The 17,386-nt window shown below is 44.4% G+C and overlaps 6 protein-coding genes across 6 annotated transcripts; 3 read left to right on the top strand and 3 right to left on the bottom strand.

Annotated features, from left to right (window-relative positions):
• Window positions 1-147: 147 nt before the first annotated feature.
• On the bottom strand, window positions 148-2,043 carry GLAREA_07264 (uncharacterized protein; the record flags this gene model as incomplete). Its single annotated transcript, XM_008081212.1, has 1 exon — window positions 148-2,043. One exon carries the CDS (start codon window positions 2,041-2,043, stop codon window positions 148-150), a length of 1,896 nt encoding a protein of 631 aa, XP_008079403.1.
• A 424-nt stretch (window positions 2,044-2,467) lies between these two features.
• GLAREA_07263 (Cytochrome P450) lies at window positions 2,468-4,148 on the top strand (the record flags this gene model as incomplete). Its single annotated transcript, XM_008081211.1, has 5 exons — window positions 2,468-2,512; window positions 2,568-2,914; window positions 2,969-3,179; window positions 3,228-3,421; window positions 3,473-4,148. 5 exons carry the CDS (start codon window positions 2,468-2,470, stop codon window positions 4,146-4,148), a joined length of 1,473 nt encoding a protein of 490 aa, XP_008079402.1.
• Window positions 4,149-4,466: 318 nt separating this feature from the next.
• GLAREA_07262 (Ferredoxin reductase-like, C-terminal NADP-linked) lies at window positions 4,467-6,392 on the bottom strand (the record flags this gene model as incomplete). Its single annotated transcript, XM_008081210.1, has 2 exons — window positions 4,467-6,031; window positions 6,266-6,392. 2 exons carry the CDS (start codon window positions 6,390-6,392, stop codon window positions 4,467-4,469), a joined length of 1,692 nt encoding a protein of 563 aa, XP_008079401.1.
• A 639-nt stretch (window positions 6,393-7,031) lies between these two features.
• GLAREA_07261 (uncharacterized protein) lies at window positions 7,032-7,713 on the top strand (the record flags this gene model as incomplete). The annotated part of the gene is made up of 3 exons (XM_008081209.1): window positions 7,032-7,240; window positions 7,318-7,489; window positions 7,543-7,713. 3 exons carry the CDS (start codon window positions 7,032-7,034, stop codon window positions 7,711-7,713), a joined length of 552 nt encoding a protein of 183 aa, XP_008079400.1.
• A 1,978-nt stretch (window positions 7,714-9,691) lies between these two features.
• GLAREA_07260 (Six-hairpin glycosidase) lies at window positions 9,692-11,788 on the top strand (the record flags this gene model as incomplete). The annotated part of the gene is made up of 3 exons (XM_008081208.1): window positions 9,692-10,277; window positions 10,327-10,862; window positions 10,910-11,788. The coding sequence occupies 3 exons, from the start codon at window positions 9,692-9,694 to the stop codon at window positions 11,786-11,788; spliced, it is 2,001 nt and encodes a 666-aa protein (XP_008079399.1).
• Window positions 11,789-12,074: 286 nt separating this feature from the next.
• On the bottom strand, window positions 12,075-14,141 carry GLAREA_07259 (Arabinanase/levansucrase/invertase; the record flags this gene model as incomplete). Its single annotated transcript, XM_008081207.1, has 1 exon — window positions 12,075-14,141. The coding sequence occupies one exon, from the start codon at window positions 14,139-14,141 to the stop codon at window positions 12,075-12,077; it is 2,067 nt and encodes a 688-aa protein (XP_008079398.1).
• Window positions 14,142-17,386: the final 3,245 nt, after the last annotated feature.

Here is a 17,386-nt window from a genome sequence, read left to right as displayed (position 1 = left end):
ATGCTCGGAGGGCTAGCTAACATCCAAATTCGTGCTATTAAACCTTGATATTTACTCTTCTTAAAGGTAATCGACAAGAGACAAGTTACGTTGAATCCTATTGTACTTCCGTATTTTGCGAGCTATTTTTGATGCGATTAAGTATGATTAGAAGGGGTTCGAAACCATATCGAACCATTCCATTCTCCCCGAATCCTTCGCATATCCAGCTGCCTCGATTAGAGTTTGCTCCAGCAATACCTTCCTTAGTAGTATACCATCGTACTCTGCAGCTTCTGCCGCATCGGGCAACAGATGAGTTGTGCGAGATTGATATTTGATCGAGCACTCAGATACACCACAACTGAGACCAGCTTCTTCATATCCATGGCTCAAAACGTCTGCCATCCACTCCGGCAAACAGTCACATTGGACGAGCGTTCGAGATTGGAATGCAGGAAAGAGTCGGAAGCCATAAGTTTCTAGAAGGTGAACGAACTTAGCTCGATCGTTTTCTTGGAGACGAACGGCTAGTCTTGTGACACCTACAGAAACCATAAATGCTTGTGCTCTGTGACCAGCGAACTCGCATTCCGCGCAAATTCTCAGCCCACAGCTCCACTCTCCTTCTCCGAGCTCAATAAAGCTATCTTTATAAGGTTCTGAGCCGCACAATGCGAGAAGCTTAATCACCATTTCAGATACACTATCACCCGCTTTTATTGGTATGCAGTATGGAACGATCGATCGGAGGGAAACGTGTTCCAGAGGATATGATGCTGATAGATTATCGACTCTTCGTGTGAAGCTACAATGGCGAATGCCGAAATAGAAGTAGCTCTCTGCTCCCCAAGCGAGACGCATGATCCAACTGGCACGTTTTGCTACCGCATTCGAAATGCTCAGTGACTCGCGCGTGGCCGTCTTTGAACAATCCCGGCAAAGCCAGTTGAACAAGTTGTGTTCACCAATGCAGGCTTCGGTATCATGATCGACAGCCCAGCCACGAACCATGGCTCCAATTTTGGCACAAATAACCACAGGATAGTCAGCCGCAGACAAAATTTGGGGAGTAGGCCATATGCCGTAGGAATCATAGCTCACACTGGCTGAGATCACCTTTCGTAGCTTGGCGGTCGTATTGCACAGAACTCCGGTATGGGTAAGAAATGCGCCGCTGCAGTTTTTCGTGGTTGAATCCAGGCGAGCGAGATAACAAGTAAGATGGTTTCCAATCTCATTTCGGCGTGCCCAAGCATAAGGCCACTCGCTTACGGGAAATTCAGGAGTCTTCAAGTCTAGTGCGGTGATGACATCCCCATCTCCACGATTGGCTGTCGCCCAGTCGTTGAGCCAGCAGAGATTTGTTTTGTAAGAGATAAATGCCACTTTTGGATCCATTTGGGAATCTGTACAGGTTGCTGCGTTCAACGTTATGATTTGATGGTGGCCCAAGATAGGGCTCTGTACGGTTTGTAAAATTGCTTGCTTCAGGTCGCCTTTGGGATAAATTGGTGTTGCTTTTGCACTTGAGTACTCGGTCGATGGGAGTTGATTCTGTATGGCCCTAATATAAACCTCTGACAAGGCATGCGTTACCAGCAAACATCGATGTATGACAAGATCATCGTTCTCGTTGATGAAAGAGGATGGCGACAGTAGCTCAACAACCGTGTCTTCGAAGTCACTGAAAGCATCGATAGACTGTAGATACGTTGTAGCAACATCGATCATTGGCGTGAGCTCACCCAGTCTGAGGCCAGAGTTTTGGGACTGTTTACTATGCCGACATGAACGATAGATACCGGTGTCTTGGAAGGCGGCTCCGGTGGGATCATCTTGAAGTAGCTGATCAATTGATGTACACGCGAGATCGACGACTCTTAGAGCAACCGTCAACGTGATTTGAACATCTAGTGGGTCTGCTAACTGTGTTTGCGTAAGGTTTCCTAGTACGATTGATCGTATTTTATCCAGGCTAGCTACCCCTTCAAGCTCAAGGTGCAAGTTTGCAACATCGAAATCGGAAGGATGTTTGGGAGGTCCATTTTTGCAACATGCCATTCTGACTTTGGAGATTTCTTTTTGCGAGTGAAGTAAAAGAAAAAAGCCGACTGGATGATTGTGTATTATAAACTTGTGAAAGAGTCCAAGTATATAGTCAGGTGTGGACTTTGACTCTCTGGACTTAAATCACCGCGGAACAAACGTTTTTGAGAATGTGATGGATCAGACGTGGGACTCTCGTTACCAATCGGAAACCAAATCCTGAGATCTACATTCCTTAGTACTTATATAGTTACTCGAAATGCACGCCATATGTGAATGTGGGCCATCATTTCATTTCCTGGTAAAGCTTCATGTTTGCAAATTCACTTAAGTTTGCCATCTGTAAAGTAGGGCTGTTGCATTTAACTTGCTTTCAGAATCCTTCTCGTCATTAAAATACAAACTGGTACAATATTGTTGCTGGGCATATTGCCGAAACATGGCGCTAGCATTTTTAACACTCGTCAATGCCATCATCTGCTTCGTGGGTCTCTTTTCCGAAGCACAAGCCAAGAACTGACTGACTTTTCTTATGATAGACGCTTCTTGCAATCACTATTATAATCTACAGACTGTACTTTCACCCTCTCGCATCCTATCCAGGTCCGCCACTATGGGTTACCAGCCAGCTTCCCAGTATCTACACTCGATTGATGGAACGCCAACCATATCACATCGTTGAACTCCATCAAAAATATGGCTCGGTGGTCCGAATCGCCCCCAATGAGTTGGCATTCACAACGGAAAAGGCGTGGTATGATATTTACGGAAAGCCAGATCGAAAGTTACCGGAACTGCGCAAAGACCCGAGCATGTTTTTGGCACCACCAAATGGCGTTTATGGAATGATATTTGAACCAAGTGAGAAAGGTCATGCGCGAATGAGGTATTAACTCTTTCACTCTCTGGAAATGTTTTAAAGCTAAGCTGCACATTTTAGAGGGGTACTATCCAATGGCTTCTCACGAAAAGCGGTTGCGGATCAAGAGCCCTGCATTGCGAGAACTGTCAATCGTTTCATAAACAAACTGGGAGAGAGCTGTGGGAAACAAATCGACATGGTGCCTCTTTATCATTTTGTCTTCCTCGACATCATTGGCGACCTCACATTCGGAGAATCATTCAACTGTGTGGAAAATTGGGAGCTACATGTAAGTCTACGAGTAGACTTCCAGCCAAGACCCATCTCATTCATATAGTTTTGGCCAAAGATGGTGTTTGAGTTCATAAAAATCGGCAACACCTTCGCTATCGCAAAGAAGTTCTCGCCACTGGACAAGATATTAGCGTTTCTCGCACCGCCGAGTCTGAGAAAGTCCGAGAGTCAGATTCGCGAATTCATAAAAGAGAAAGTGATCAAGAGACTAGAAGCGCCAGGGATACGTTCAGATTTGTAAGTCTGTAAGTTGAGCAAAGTGTGGAATTTAAAAGCTAATGCGTTTAGTCTATCAAACACTCAAGCGAGCTTCAACACACCCGAGGGAATGAACTTTGATGAGATCGTGGAAACGAGCTTACATCTCATTGTTGCCGGGTCAGAGACAGGGTCGACGACTTTGGCAACGGCTACTTATTTTCTCCTTGCCAATCCACAGGTTCTGAGTAAGCTGAATTCGGAGATCAGAGAGGCGTTCAAGAACGAAGAGGAGATCACTTTCCTCAGCGCTAGCCGACTTCAATATTTAACTGCCGTAATCAACGAGGTGTTCCGATGTCTCCCACCAGTCCCGGCGATCTTACCACGAGTAACCCCACCCAATGGATGCATCATCGATGGTCGATTTGTACCAGGGAATACAGTCGTCGGTATAAGCCAATGGGCTGCTTATCACCTAGAAACCAACTTTCGTCGGCCCTACGACTTTGTTCCGGAACGCTGGTTAGGGGATGTAGAGTTCAAAGATGACAAAAGACAAGTCGTGAAGCCTTTCTCAGTCGGCCAGCGAAACTGCATCGGACAGACTCTAGCAATGGCTGAGTTAGGATCTGTTTTGGCTAAGATGTTGTGGAATTTTGACATGGAGCTTTGCGAAGATAGTGTGGATTGGAAAGACGACATGAAAGTATATATCGTTTATCAGAAGCGGCCTTTGAACGTCGTTCTTACACGTCGGAAATGAACGAGTTTCGAAATGAGAGTTATGGCACTAAAAATTAGTGTGGATAGTTACATTGAAGATTTCTAGATAAGTATAACATCAAAGAACGCTGTTGTGGAGTGAATGTTGACATACTGACTGACATTTGCGATCTTTGAAAATCACTTGACACTTGAAAAGACTGGATGTTAAGTAATCATGCCACGGAAGCTAATCGCGAAACTCTCTAATCTACAATAGATCATACTTGACCAAGTGTTCTATTCATTTCTCGCGAGAAAATTGCCCCCTGCATTTATCGCACCAATAGAAGAAAAGCCAAAAGTCATTACGCTATATTCAAAGCTCAAAAGTCTCCTCTTCCACATGAAAGTGTCCATCCACCGTACTAACCTCCGCCGCAGATTTCCTGGCACCATTCATCAGACTCCTCGGACCACATACACTAACCACCGCTTCCAACCCACTTCGCTGCCTCTTCACGTCTTCAAACCACATCTTCAAATTTGGTCTACCATTGACAACAACACCAGGACCCACATATTTGAATGGCGACTCGGAACCCATCTCGATAGACTCTTCCATTTGAGCGGACGAGGCAGCGGAACCTGTTATGTGAATAGTGATGTTGAATGTAACTGGGACGTCGGGATTGGCTGCCAATTCTGACAACTTTTGCAGTTCCTCAGCAAACCAGCTTGTATGCTTGATGTCTTTCAATACCCAGAGAAGATGAATATGCCAATTTTGCCGCGAATCTGTTGAATGTTGAGAATCTCTGGCAAATAACGCTCGCTGGATGATGTGAGTTGCGATGCTGATTCCGGGTGTGATGCCAATGCCACCGGCGACCAGCACAGTGACAGGGTACAATCCCCATCTTGTGCCTCCTACACCATAAGGACCATCTACCCGTATTTTGAGCGGTTTATCGGTTGTTACAGAAGTGTTCGACACTGATGTTGGCATGATTGACGAGCTTTTATCTGGTTCTGCTGAGGACGTGGACATCTTTTTTGTCGAGTCGATGTTGTTGTCCATTGCAAGGTGATTAAGTCGCTTTGTATATCCACCTAGACCTCTGATTGCAAAGACTGCATGTTCTTGTCCAGGCGCCGATGCGACTGTGAAAGGATGCCAATTGAGAAATGATACACCAGGAATTTGAACCCAAGCAATTTGACCGGGGTGTGTGACTTGACGGCCCTCGATTGTAAATTTTGTCACGTCTCCTGACAGAGTGGTAATTGATTTGGCTTCTACACGTCGAAAATTATCCCAAAATCTGATCGCCCGATCAACACCCCAAAGAAGTAGACCTGGAAGCAGAAATTCAGGCCCTTTCGTCGCGTGGACCAAAGCGCCAACCACGAAAACGAAGAACAAAGCATGGGAGTAGTAAAAGGCCTCAAAGAATCTTCGTCGGATGAAATTCAGAGACGTCAGAAACATGATCGCAAGTGCTAGCCATGCCATGATTCCAACTTGAATCCTTCGATTTGAGAAAGAATCAGCTAGCTGATCAGTCTTGATATATCGTTGGACGTTGAGCGCGAAATGAGTTGTTGCATGTGCGACTGTTGCGATTCCAATCCAGCGGTGATATAAAAGAATCACTGGCGATGGAATGCGCAGCACAAGGGCAAAAAGATTTGTCCTCGAAGCCATAAGTAGTGCGAGCCCTCCATTTGCTATTGTAAGCCACCCATAGAGTTTGTAATCGGTCGAGAATTCGATGCTGTTGTATCCCCACAGTATGTTGAGTCCAATGAATGCTAAGAGCCGTAAGATTATTGGCAATGTGTAGTCGGTGACGAATGGTATCAGCGATGGAAGTGTGGCAAGCTTGTGGAGATAGGTGGTGATCTGCCAATGCGTTTTCGAGGATATAGTGACAGGCTTGCCTGCCAGTAATAGTTAGCATGTTCCCTGAAAGCAAATATGTCTGAGTTCATATGGCAGAAGTATGCGTGGTCCAACGCGACAAGTTGCGCGGAATTTTTCTCATCAGCATGCCATTGACGACGAGCCCCAAGATTAAAAGCGCTTTCTAGATAGTCACGAAAATTGAATACAAGAGAATTGTTTTGGTAGTTGACGATAAATAAAAGCATGGAAATAACGGTTGCTCATCTTACCACGATTGCGAAGTTCCAGAAAATAGAGGGGCCAATGAATCGCGGACTCGATAAACAAAAGTCCAACAACGCAAAGAAAGTACGCTCTAGCCGCCGTGTATTGATCTTCGAGTATTGGTTCTGGCATGATGCAAATTGTTTTCAATTAAACTGATGATGGTGCGGAAAGTTTGAGATAGAAATTGCATGAACGTTCATAAAGACGTCTGTTTGGCACCATATAATACATCTCAAGATGCTAGCTGTAGGCGATGCATTCAGGGTCGTGGGAAACAATTCCAAACTGTATGGAATTACGCAGTAAGCCAAGATAATCATATATGATACTTCTTCGTCGCAGCGAGCAAGGAGCAAAGTGAATATGCAGGTCCGGACTCTGGCGTGACAGAAAGGAACGCCATCCGACAGCTTAGCGAGAGCAGTTTGGAATCATTTGTTTAGCGAGCCCAATGACAGCAGCGCGTACCTGAGCATGTGGAATCTTTCGAACACAGCCCTGGGGTATTCCCGAAAACCAACATTGGGATTTGGAAACATTGAGGGGTAGCTGTCTTGCCTTGTGAATAATTCAAAATATGCTCAAAATGGAATGTCACATATGGAACCCCTGTTGCGAAAAGACATGATATAAAATCATACGAGCCCACTTGCTCGATTCTTTTTCAACAAACACAACTAAAACTCCATCAAGCCATCGTTGCTACACCACAAAATTAACTCGGAAAGAAAGAATAAGAACAAACAAAACCAAATACAACCAGCCAACATGTTTAAGTCAGCGATCTCAATTGCCTTCTTGGCCCTTTGCGCATGTCAGACCCTTGCCCAGAATGTTTCCACGACCAAAGTTGGATATTCCGGCGTTCTGACCAAGACTGATGGAGGTCTGGGAGGAACCGTGACTGTCAAAAATGCGATGACACTTGAGATCACATCTTACACGCTCAAGGACGCGTCGGCTCCGGCCTTGTATTGGTATGTGAAATGCTTTTCTTCAAATGCATGCAGAGCACCTGAAACACACGAATCCAACGCTGATGCAATTTGAATAGGTGGGGCACTACCAATGGTGTTCTGAAGGACGGATTTCGAATTTCCAACACTCAAGTCACCATGGCTGCTGCATCTACCACTCTTGAGATCAACTTGGATGCCGGCAAAACCACAGCTGACTTTGACACGGTCGGTCTTTGGTGTGAACGTCTCTCGGCCAATTTTGGACAGGTAAGCACATGACCCCATGATGCGGAATTGTTAGATACTAATATGCTGGGTAGGCCACACTTGCAGCAAGTACCGCTTCTACTCCTGGAGCTGCCACTGGTACGACCACTGCACCGCCAGCAGCGACCACGTCGAAATCGGGAGCGGCAAACACTCGTGCTCACATGGGTGCAATTGTCGGCGCGATTGGAGGTGCGGTAGGATTCGCGATGTGGATGGCATAAGCGTAAAGTGGTGGATAGTTCTGGCTCTGAAAAGGCGTTTTCGTTTGGGCGATTGTGATGGGGAAGATGGAGAAATAGAGCAAGAAGCTAAAAGGAATGGCATCACGTGGTTTTACTCTTACCAGTTTGGGAAACTGCCATCGTTCACCGCCTTCCGCTGAAGTTTCCACATCGTTTTTAATACAACTCATTCGAGTCTATTGTTTGAGATTTATAAACTTCTTCCACAGCCGATTCCAAAATAACAAAGATGAATGTTATTTAATTACAAGAAATCTAATAAGCCAAGTTTCCTTTACACAGCACCTAATGTAATCATTGCCCAAGACCTAATCTAGTGTCGCGAGCGGAGCAAACAGGACTTTTACTACCTGGCTATAATTCTCACAACTCCTAAAGAATTTGCTAACGATTCGAGATTGAAATACTTAGACAAGAATTAAGGACATTGTGCTCGTGATGTGGGTTTCCCGGGGTTACTTCTTGGATTCGGTGCCTCCCAATCGAGAACAAATCACAGTTAACCGACACCTTCGAAAGTAAATGGAAATCAATCCAGAATAATTGCAAGCCGATATAATTTCACGACAGAGGTTGTTTCTGAGATCTTAAATAGGTATGTCATATAGCGCAAATCAATTCACGCGTTTAAATCGCAGGTAGCTGTCCCGACATAAAATTAGACCGGTGCCTACATGTGCGATTAGAATTTAGCTTCCTTTCGTTTGCCACCTCTTATACAACTGCCTTATCTGCCTATAAAACTCGTGTTAGTACGATATGTTTAGCGTTTCCGGAATGTTAGATTAACGATAATATATATAAGCTAATCGGCTAGGTAGCGAGAACTTATTTGCGATTTAGAAGTCAAGATTTAGTTTTGTAAACTTATAACCTCGCTTTTGATCGAAGGAATAATAGATTAATTTGCGAATGTAAATATAAAGATAGTTAAGTAACATTACTAAACAAAATCTAAATTTTGTTCGGCTCGGTCGTTACTAGCCACGGTAGCCCGTAAAAATTCTACATTTCAAAGTCGAAATTTTAATTTACAAACCTAATTTTTTGTTTTTAGTCGATAGAAGGAATAATTAACTCGCAAATATCGTTACGAAGGATATTAAGTCATAGTTGTAGAGAAAATCTAAATATTGTTCGGCGGGGTCTTCGCGCCACTATACCCAGTATTTATTCTGGATTTCTAAGTCGAAATTTTAATTTGTAAAGTTATAACTTTATTCTTAGTCGATAGAAGTAATAAATAACTCGCAAATTTCGCTACGAAGGACCTTAAGTTATCGTTATAGAGAAAATCCAAACATTGTTCGGCGGGTCGTCGCGCCACTGTAGCCAGTAGTTATTCTAGATTTCTGAGTCGAAATTTCAATTTATTAAGTTATAACTTCATTCTTAGTCGATGTAAATAATAATCAACTTATAAATATCACCACGAAGGAAGTTTCGTAATACTTGTGGAGAAAATCCAAACCTTGTCCGGCCAAGTGACCGGCAGTCGTTGCCACCGGACATCAAGGATTCCCCGCCTCAACCTCCACAAAAACGCCGCCAGTCGTCCACATTCCGGGGAAAGGTTTTACTACGTCCACTTCTCCGACATTTTTAGATGGATTCATCATCGGCCCTTCGTGCTATGGCTTGAAGCTATCGCTGTTTGTTCACCCGAGTTTGAGAGTTGCTCTTCGATTTTGTGACCAGGATTTCATATGCCGATAAAAGACTTTTTGAGTATGGGGATATCCTTGAAGCATTAACTTTCTGCGCTGTCATTATTACGGGCATTTCACGCGGCAACAAAAAGCTTGCTACTCCCACCAAGCTCTAGACTGCGGGGTCGTATCTCTGGGGACTTTCCAAGATTTGGGGATCTATCGAGGTTTATAAATAAATCATTTCCCCTTCCTTTGGTATGAGTTACTTTCCTGTGCATTGCCATCATTGAAATTTCCGAGTCAGGATGAATTTGATCCTTACACTGACGGTAGTAGCCAGCGTGGCCCAGAAATCCCTCGCTACGGTACCATACTCCAATTACATTCTTGCTCCTGAATCGCGAACAATCTATCCTCCTCGAATCCATCAGGTCAATGGCACGCTCACCAATTCAAAATCCTTGATTGGGGGACCGAATGGTACAGCAACTTTCAATGGCGTTTCTTCCATAACTTTTGATTACACCAAGAACATCGGCGGTGTGGTTTCCGTCAAGGTGGGAAAGTCTTCTTCGCCAGATGCGTTTGTTGGTTTGACTTACACTGAGTCGAGTTTGTGGATCAATGGGCAAGGAAGTGATGCGACAGCAGATGCGGGTCTTGACGAGGTGATATGGTTGCCGGTCGGCGAAGGTCCAGGGACGTATACGGTTGAAAGAAAATATGATCGCGGTGCTTTCCGATACCTCAGCGTGGTGTCCAATTCTTCTGCGACCATTGATGTACAGGGTGTCAGTGTTTATTACACCGCTGCCCCGGCCCAAGATTTGAGAGGCTACTCAGGGTATTTCCATTCGAACGATGAGTTGTTGAACCGAGTCTGGTATGCTGGTATGTCACTCTCGATGTTAGAAATGAAACAGAACTAAAAGTAATATAGGAGCTTACACAAACCAAATATGCGCAATTGACCCGAAATGGGGAAACGCTCTAGTTCATTTGGGGACTATTACCAAAGACCAAAACATCTCATTGCCAGAAACAGTCACATGGTACAACAATGCAACCATCACCGAAGGGCGCTCAGCAATGACTGATGGAGCGAAACGTGATCGGGAAGTCTGGCCAGGAGACATGTCAGTAGCACTTCCAAGTGTCTTTGTCAGTACCAATGACTTAGAGTCGGTACGCAATGCATTGAACTCTCTCGTCTCACTTCAAAATGCCACCACCGGATTGATGCCATATGCTGGGTTTCCATTCAGCGATCTCGGTATCGTCAGTTTCACATACCACTTGTATACTTTGATTGGGATCTCTTACTACCATCAATATTCTGGAAATGTGACATATCTCCGCAGTCACTGGGATAATTTCAAACGTGGTCTGGCTTGGTCATTGAGTTACATCGATGAGACTGGATTGATGAATGTCACATCCAGTGCAGACTGGTTGAGAGTTGGTATGGGTGGACATGTAAGTTGCCATGATTTCCCCATGTCACAGAGACTAACGACGATCAGAATATCGAAGCGAATGCTATCCTCTATTACACCATCAATCAAGGCCTCAATCTAGCCTCCATACTCAACGACTCTGCATCTGTAGCTGACTGGGCACCCAAGGCGGACGCCATAAAGGTAGCGGCCAACAAGCTGTTATGGAATCCTGCAACCAGTCTGTTCCTCGACAACGAAACTACAACTCTATCACCACAGGACGGCAATGCTTGGGCGGTGAAAGCAAACCTCACGCTCTCTACAGCTCAAAGTTCAGCAATCACGAACGCACTTAAATCTCGTTGGGGAACTTATGGTGCTCCTTCCCCGGAAGCAGGCGTGCCGCTGACAATCTCACCATTCATTGGATCATTCGAACTTGAAGCCCACTTCATTGGCCAAGAGACTCAAGATGCTCTAGATCTTATTAGACTGCAATGGGGTTTCATGCTCAACGATCCACGTATGACTAACTCGACATTCATGGAAGGATACTCTGCCGATGGATCCCTCCATTACGCACCTTACAATAATGATCCAAGAGTCTCGCATGCTCATGGATGGAGTACAGGACCTACCAGTCTGATGAGTTTCTACATCGCGGGCCTTCACTTGACATCGAGCATTGGTAGGACGTGGAAAATTAGTCCAGCTCTTGGAGATTTGACGGATGTTGATGCTGGGTTTGAAACTCCTCTTGGGAAGTTCTCTAGCACGGTGAGTGCTTGCAATGGTACAGTTAAGGCGTTGAAATTTGCGACGCCAAAGGGAACAAAGGGAAGTGTTTCTTTGCCAGGAGTGAAGGGCGAGTTGATTGGGGGTACGCGCGGAGTCATTGTGAAACTTGTAAATGGAGAGGTGAATGACTTGCCGGGTGGAGAATGGAGACTCAGATGTTCATGAAGTGCATGTGTACCATAATACGATCATCGTCGGCCCGATGCAAAATATCATTTTAAAGTCCTCTACATTGATTGAATTACAATGAAACCAAAATATACCCATGCCTCAACTATGGGTTTTTGACCCATGTGAGTATAATAAGATTTGAAATAACAACTTGCAAAATTCAAGCGTTTAAGATTCCAAGCGATGAAAAATCGAACAAAGGCTCAATTTTCAAAAACTATCAGCTACAACAAACCAGCCTTCTGGCCAACTTGCCACCTCACAACTATCGTCTACTTTTTTAACTCCACGTAGACCCAAAAGGCGTCAACGTAATACTATCAAAAACAGTCTTTCCCCCCACAGACTCAATATTAACAGCCGTCGACTCCTGATATCTCGGAAACACAGTCGCCGTCATAGCCGTTCCATCACCAGCAAAAACCTCCACACTCGACCGATCAATGAAGATATCAAGCGATAATTTGTTGTCTGGAGATTTTGCAACAACTGCATTCCACGTGCCGGCTTGGCCGTAACCCGCGTTCGTGGTGTCGAGTGTGAGAGTTTGGTTCTTGACGGAGTAGTAGAGCGTCACTTGCTCGACGTTGGATTTGTGCATGAAGATTGTGAAGCCAGGGGCGTTGCTGGTGGCTAGATCAACGGTTACTTGGAGGCGTGCGGTGTTTGTGGATCCAACTGAAATTGTGCCGTGGACATTTTTCGCTCCCAAGGCCTTCGCTGGTCCGTTTGCGAGGCTGGAAACTTCCTTGATAGGCTTACTTCCGAGTCCACCATCTGCTCTGATGAACAACTCACGGGTGATAGACTGTGTACCTGCCCACCCATTAACACGACTTGGCCATTTTGACGTTGGCCAGTTTCCCATCCACGCGATAGCGAGATTTCGTCCGGCGGAATCTTTGTACCATTGCATTGCATAACTGTCCGGTCCCGCGTCCAACAGACCGACCTTCTCAGATGTGAATTTCGTTCCATCATAAGTTCCAACTTCCCAAAATCCGAGGCTATTTCCCCCATAGAACAAGACCCATTTGTCGCCGATAGGGAAGAAATTTGGACACTCCCACATTCCCCCTGTGCTTCCGGTGCCTTCTGTCAGGACTCCAATGTACTTCCATGATAGTAGTTTTTCATCGGTAGCAACGTACAATTGAACGTTTCCGGTAGCTCCTTCGCCAGATCCGACTACCATCTTCCAGGTGTTGTCAGTCGTGTCGTGGAAGACTTTTGGGTCACGCCAACCATTACCGGAGCGAGGAGGTGGTGCTGCAATGATTGGGTTTCCCGAATAGAAATCGAAGTTTATTCCATCCGTGCTAAGTGCTGATGATTGGACTTCGGGGAGTTTACCAGGGTGGCGGGAAACATCTGTTGCATCGGTGAAGATGAAGTGGATGCCCCCAGTGCTGTTGTCTAAGACTGCACTACCAGTAAATCGACCGCTGGTGTCGAGAGGATCTTGAACGTACGGAGGATACATAGCGACCGGCAATTCTCGCCAGTGAACAGCATCGGAACTATCTGCGTGTGCCATGTGCATTGGACCCCAGAGAGGTGCGACTGGATTGAATTGACTAAACAGTTGGTGTTTTCCTTTCCACTCTATTAATCCAGCTGGATCGTTGATCCATCCTTGGTAAGGTGTATAATGAAATTGTGGACGGATTGGATCTGATGCGAAAAGTTGATCGGGCTTGAGAGTTGATTGTGATCGAATTGGCTGGTTTGCTTGACCGAGTACGTTGAAATGATTTCCTTTCTCTCCGATCAAGGCATCACATCCAGTTCGGATGTCATCCAAATTGATGTGTCCCCAGGATGTTGCCGTGCTGTTGTCGACTACCGAAACGTAAACATTTTGGCCTGCATAAGCACTGGTGTCCCAAACGATACGAATCATAGCCTCATCGTTGGTGGCAGTCTGACGATAGAGTATCTTGCCATCACTCTCGCTAACAAGTCCAACATAAAGATCTTCAGGTCCCCAACCACCTCCAATCAGAAAACTCATGAAAGAGCTCGCTCGGAAGGTGCTTGAATGAAGTTCTCCCACAGCAGCTTCTCCAGATTGAAGTAAACCCCAGAGAAAACTGTTGCCAATTTTGTTGAAAGGTCCCCCCCAGTAACTTGTCTCGCTGCTGGCCGAATTATCACCAAAGGCATTGCCGCTGATAACTTTCCAGTCTTTGATTCCGTTTTCAAAACTTGGATTTAATGGTCCCTTGTAGGAATTCGCATGACAGTCTGCTGCTCGAGCGATGACACTACCGGAAACACATGTCTGTAATGCGGAGAGGGAGAATATGAAATTAAGCAGAACGCTCTGCTTGCAAAAAAACCCCATTTTGGCGGAGAGCAAAATTTTTAGCTCTGGGTTGTTGATCGGTGAGAGGATGAAGATGAGTTTCTTTTGATGAGGAATGGGCTTATATAGCCATATTGGACCATCAACTCAACGTCCGAAGTTTAGCAATACTGAGATGAGATCTGCAGAACTCTACACCGTGCCATCCGACCTTCGACCGTTCGAGATGTTCGGATTCTCGAATGTTTTACGCGGGGACTCCACAAACCCCGCAACAGACAGACCCAAGACATGCGGCAAGATGCTCAGCAAAAGCAGTATGCGTCAATCCACTCAGGTTTCCCCAGTTCCTCAAGTCCAAATCTCCCTTGAAAGTCAGCTCACCCCGTTCTCCAACCCCGAGAGCCATGCAAGTCACAAATCCAAAAACACCTACCCCGCAAAAGACTGATACCACCTGCCGAACAGAGCCGCGTGCATGAGCACTAGAAGAACCTTTCGAAGAATACTGCATATTGAAATCTTGTTTCCCCTTGCATCTTCAATATATCACGTTGAAGGTCGATTTTTGTATAGTTTATGGCCTCGCGGGTATCGGGAGAGAGATGGCGACAAGCGAGAAGTGGGATAGCTGAAATGCGGGGCATGATGGGGAAGATTCGGTTCCCCACAATCAGCGTGTGTCGGGATGGCGTTCGCGATAAGCGAGGTCGAAAGGGGAACGGAGGTGTATTTCACCAATCAGGATTTTTGCAAGGTATTGAATTGGACTTTTGAGTAATCAGTCGAATTTGAAAGCTGTGGCAATATCGGGCCACGATAGAATATATGCCATCGCAGCTAAATCTCGGATTTGGGGTGGTATGTCGGTGCTCCACTGTGGCATGCTGGCTATCGTTTGCTTTTACGAACAAGATCTGTGAGGAACTCTACTTAATTTAACTCTATAGTTTGATGTCCCACTTCATAACTGGAAAATAGAGTTTGGCGACTTTAAAATTTTGGCGACTTCAAAATGTAAATAGCGATAATAAATCGAAGGAAAAGTCCGGTCGCTACCGCTATATATCTCGTTTTTTGTAAGTAAATCTAAGAGCTACTTAACTATATTTTAATGTTTAGTTTTATCTCTATATTTTTCACTTATAAATATAAATTTGTAGTTTAGAAATAAAACTAGCTTTAAGAAATCTAAATAAAGAGTTTACTACTAAAGTATTATAGCTACTAGGTTTATTTTTAAGAAGTAAATATAAGTACTACTTTACTATATTTAAGTTTATAGATTTTACTAGCTCTTCTATACTTAAGAATATATCTTTACTTCTTATAAATAAAATTTAAGGTAAAAAATCTAAATAAAGATTTACTACTAAGACTATATATCTATTTTACTAAGATAAGCTATAAGATAATCTTCTTAGAACTATTTTACAGTCTTTATTATACTATTCTATACTTAATAATTGTAACGATTCGGTTCTACCCGGGGTAGACTGGGGTTATCGTAAGGTTAGTATGTTGAGAAGTAGGCGCAAGATTATTACTTATAGATTCGGAGATCTATTCGTTATAATAAGGGTAAGTTAAACAGATAATATACTATTACTATAAGTAGTTGAGCACGAAGCTCCTATCTAAGGAAATCACAATCATTATATAGGACTTCCTGCCCTACCTAAATCCCGACGGGTTCGACGAGTTCGACGAGTTCGACAGCGAACCCGGCGAACTTGTCGAACTCTCACTTGTCACGTAATACTGCCCAAAACCGGGGCCTATCTGCTAACATAAATATTACTAATATTAACCAAATTAAGTAATTAGACGGCGGTCCTAGGAACTACTTGATTCCCGTGACCTCGCCTAATCCCAGGACCTTTAGTCCTAGGAGTATCACGACGCCGAGGCCGACGCCGCTCGTAACACTATCCCCTATTCGGACTAGCGGGTCCGCACGCTTAAGTACGACTAAGAAATGCGTCGGTCGAAGGCTATAGACTTCCCTTCTTTCTAATATACTACCCGACCGTACGACTAAACGTTCTAATATCGTGGCCCTTAGAAAACAGATCAATTTAACTAGAAGAAAGATAGCGCCTTGTTCTCGTTATAAAAAGGCGGGAAAAACATATATGGTTTCACGAAACCCGAACCATAGTCGTTGCGGTGCCTACACCGCTACTAGTAAGACCTATAATATAAAAGAGGTGAACCAGATACCCACGGAATTCGACTAGGAGAGTATCGAGGCTTAGGAGGCTAAGCTAGAGGCCGAGGAAGAAGAGGTGTAGGATCTTCAGTAGAAGGCGTAGGCGGCCCAACAGGAGGCCACCTCCCGCGCCCTACGTATTAAGAAGTAGAAACGCTTTCTTCGCGAGCGAAAGTAGAAGATAATTTCGGCGGGTCTTAATTCGCTAGACGAGCTAGACGAGTTAGAGAGGAAGGAGCGGTAGAAAGAAGAGGAGAAGAGGGAGAAGGAGGAGAGGGAAGTAGAAGTAGAACGACTACTGGCCCACCCTACCCCGCCCGACGACTTCTCCGCTTACGACCCGTCACTACTCGATCCGAATTTCGATCCTAGGTCTTTCTAGGAGGCCCTAGATACTAGCGGTAGAACTTCTTAAGCTACTTAGGGTAGTTGAGGTTACTTATTAGTTTCTATGTGTTTTCTAATTATAGGTAGTCCTTCTATTTTATTAGATAACGTGGTTTTCCTCTAACGAGTTTATAGTCTAAGATTCTTTCGACTTCGTACTCGGCGTTAGAGTTTACCGGTTCTATTTCTATAACTAGAGCTAGTAGCGCTCTAGGCGGTGCTGGCTCGAGGAGAGATATATAAAACACTAGAAAGATGTTTATACTTTTTAGTAGAGCTAGCTCGTAATTTAAAGGTCCTTTACACGCTTTAATTTTGAATAGTCCAAGTTTCTTATTATCTAGTTTGTCGCTTAGTCGTTTTGTTTAGATATTTCGTCTAACTAAATAAACTCTATTCCCCTCTCCTAGCGTAGGCTCCTAACTACGTTTCTTATTGTAGTAGGACGCGTTCCTTTCTAAGATAAACTTAAGTTCTTCGACGAGTTGTTTATAAAGGGAGGAAAGGTTATTAACGAGGATTCTTTCTGCCTAGTTGTCGATAGACGCGTTGTAAGGTTCTTAGAACGCTGTTTTCTTATAACTAAAATTAGCTTTAAATAGTAATACTTATATTATTTCTATAGCTATACTATTGTACGAGAACTAGGCCATTGGTAATAAGGCGACCTAATTGTCTTATTTAT

Source organism: Glarea lozoyensis (genome assembly GCF_000409485.1).
Source record: "Glarea lozoyensis ATCC 20868 chromosome Unknown GLAREA14, whole genome shotgun sequence".
Lineage (NCBI taxonomy): Eukaryota > Fungi > Ascomycota > Leotiomycetes > Helotiales > Helotiaceae > Glarea > Glarea lozoyensis.
This window is presented reverse-complemented; position numbering and strand designations above follow the sequence as displayed.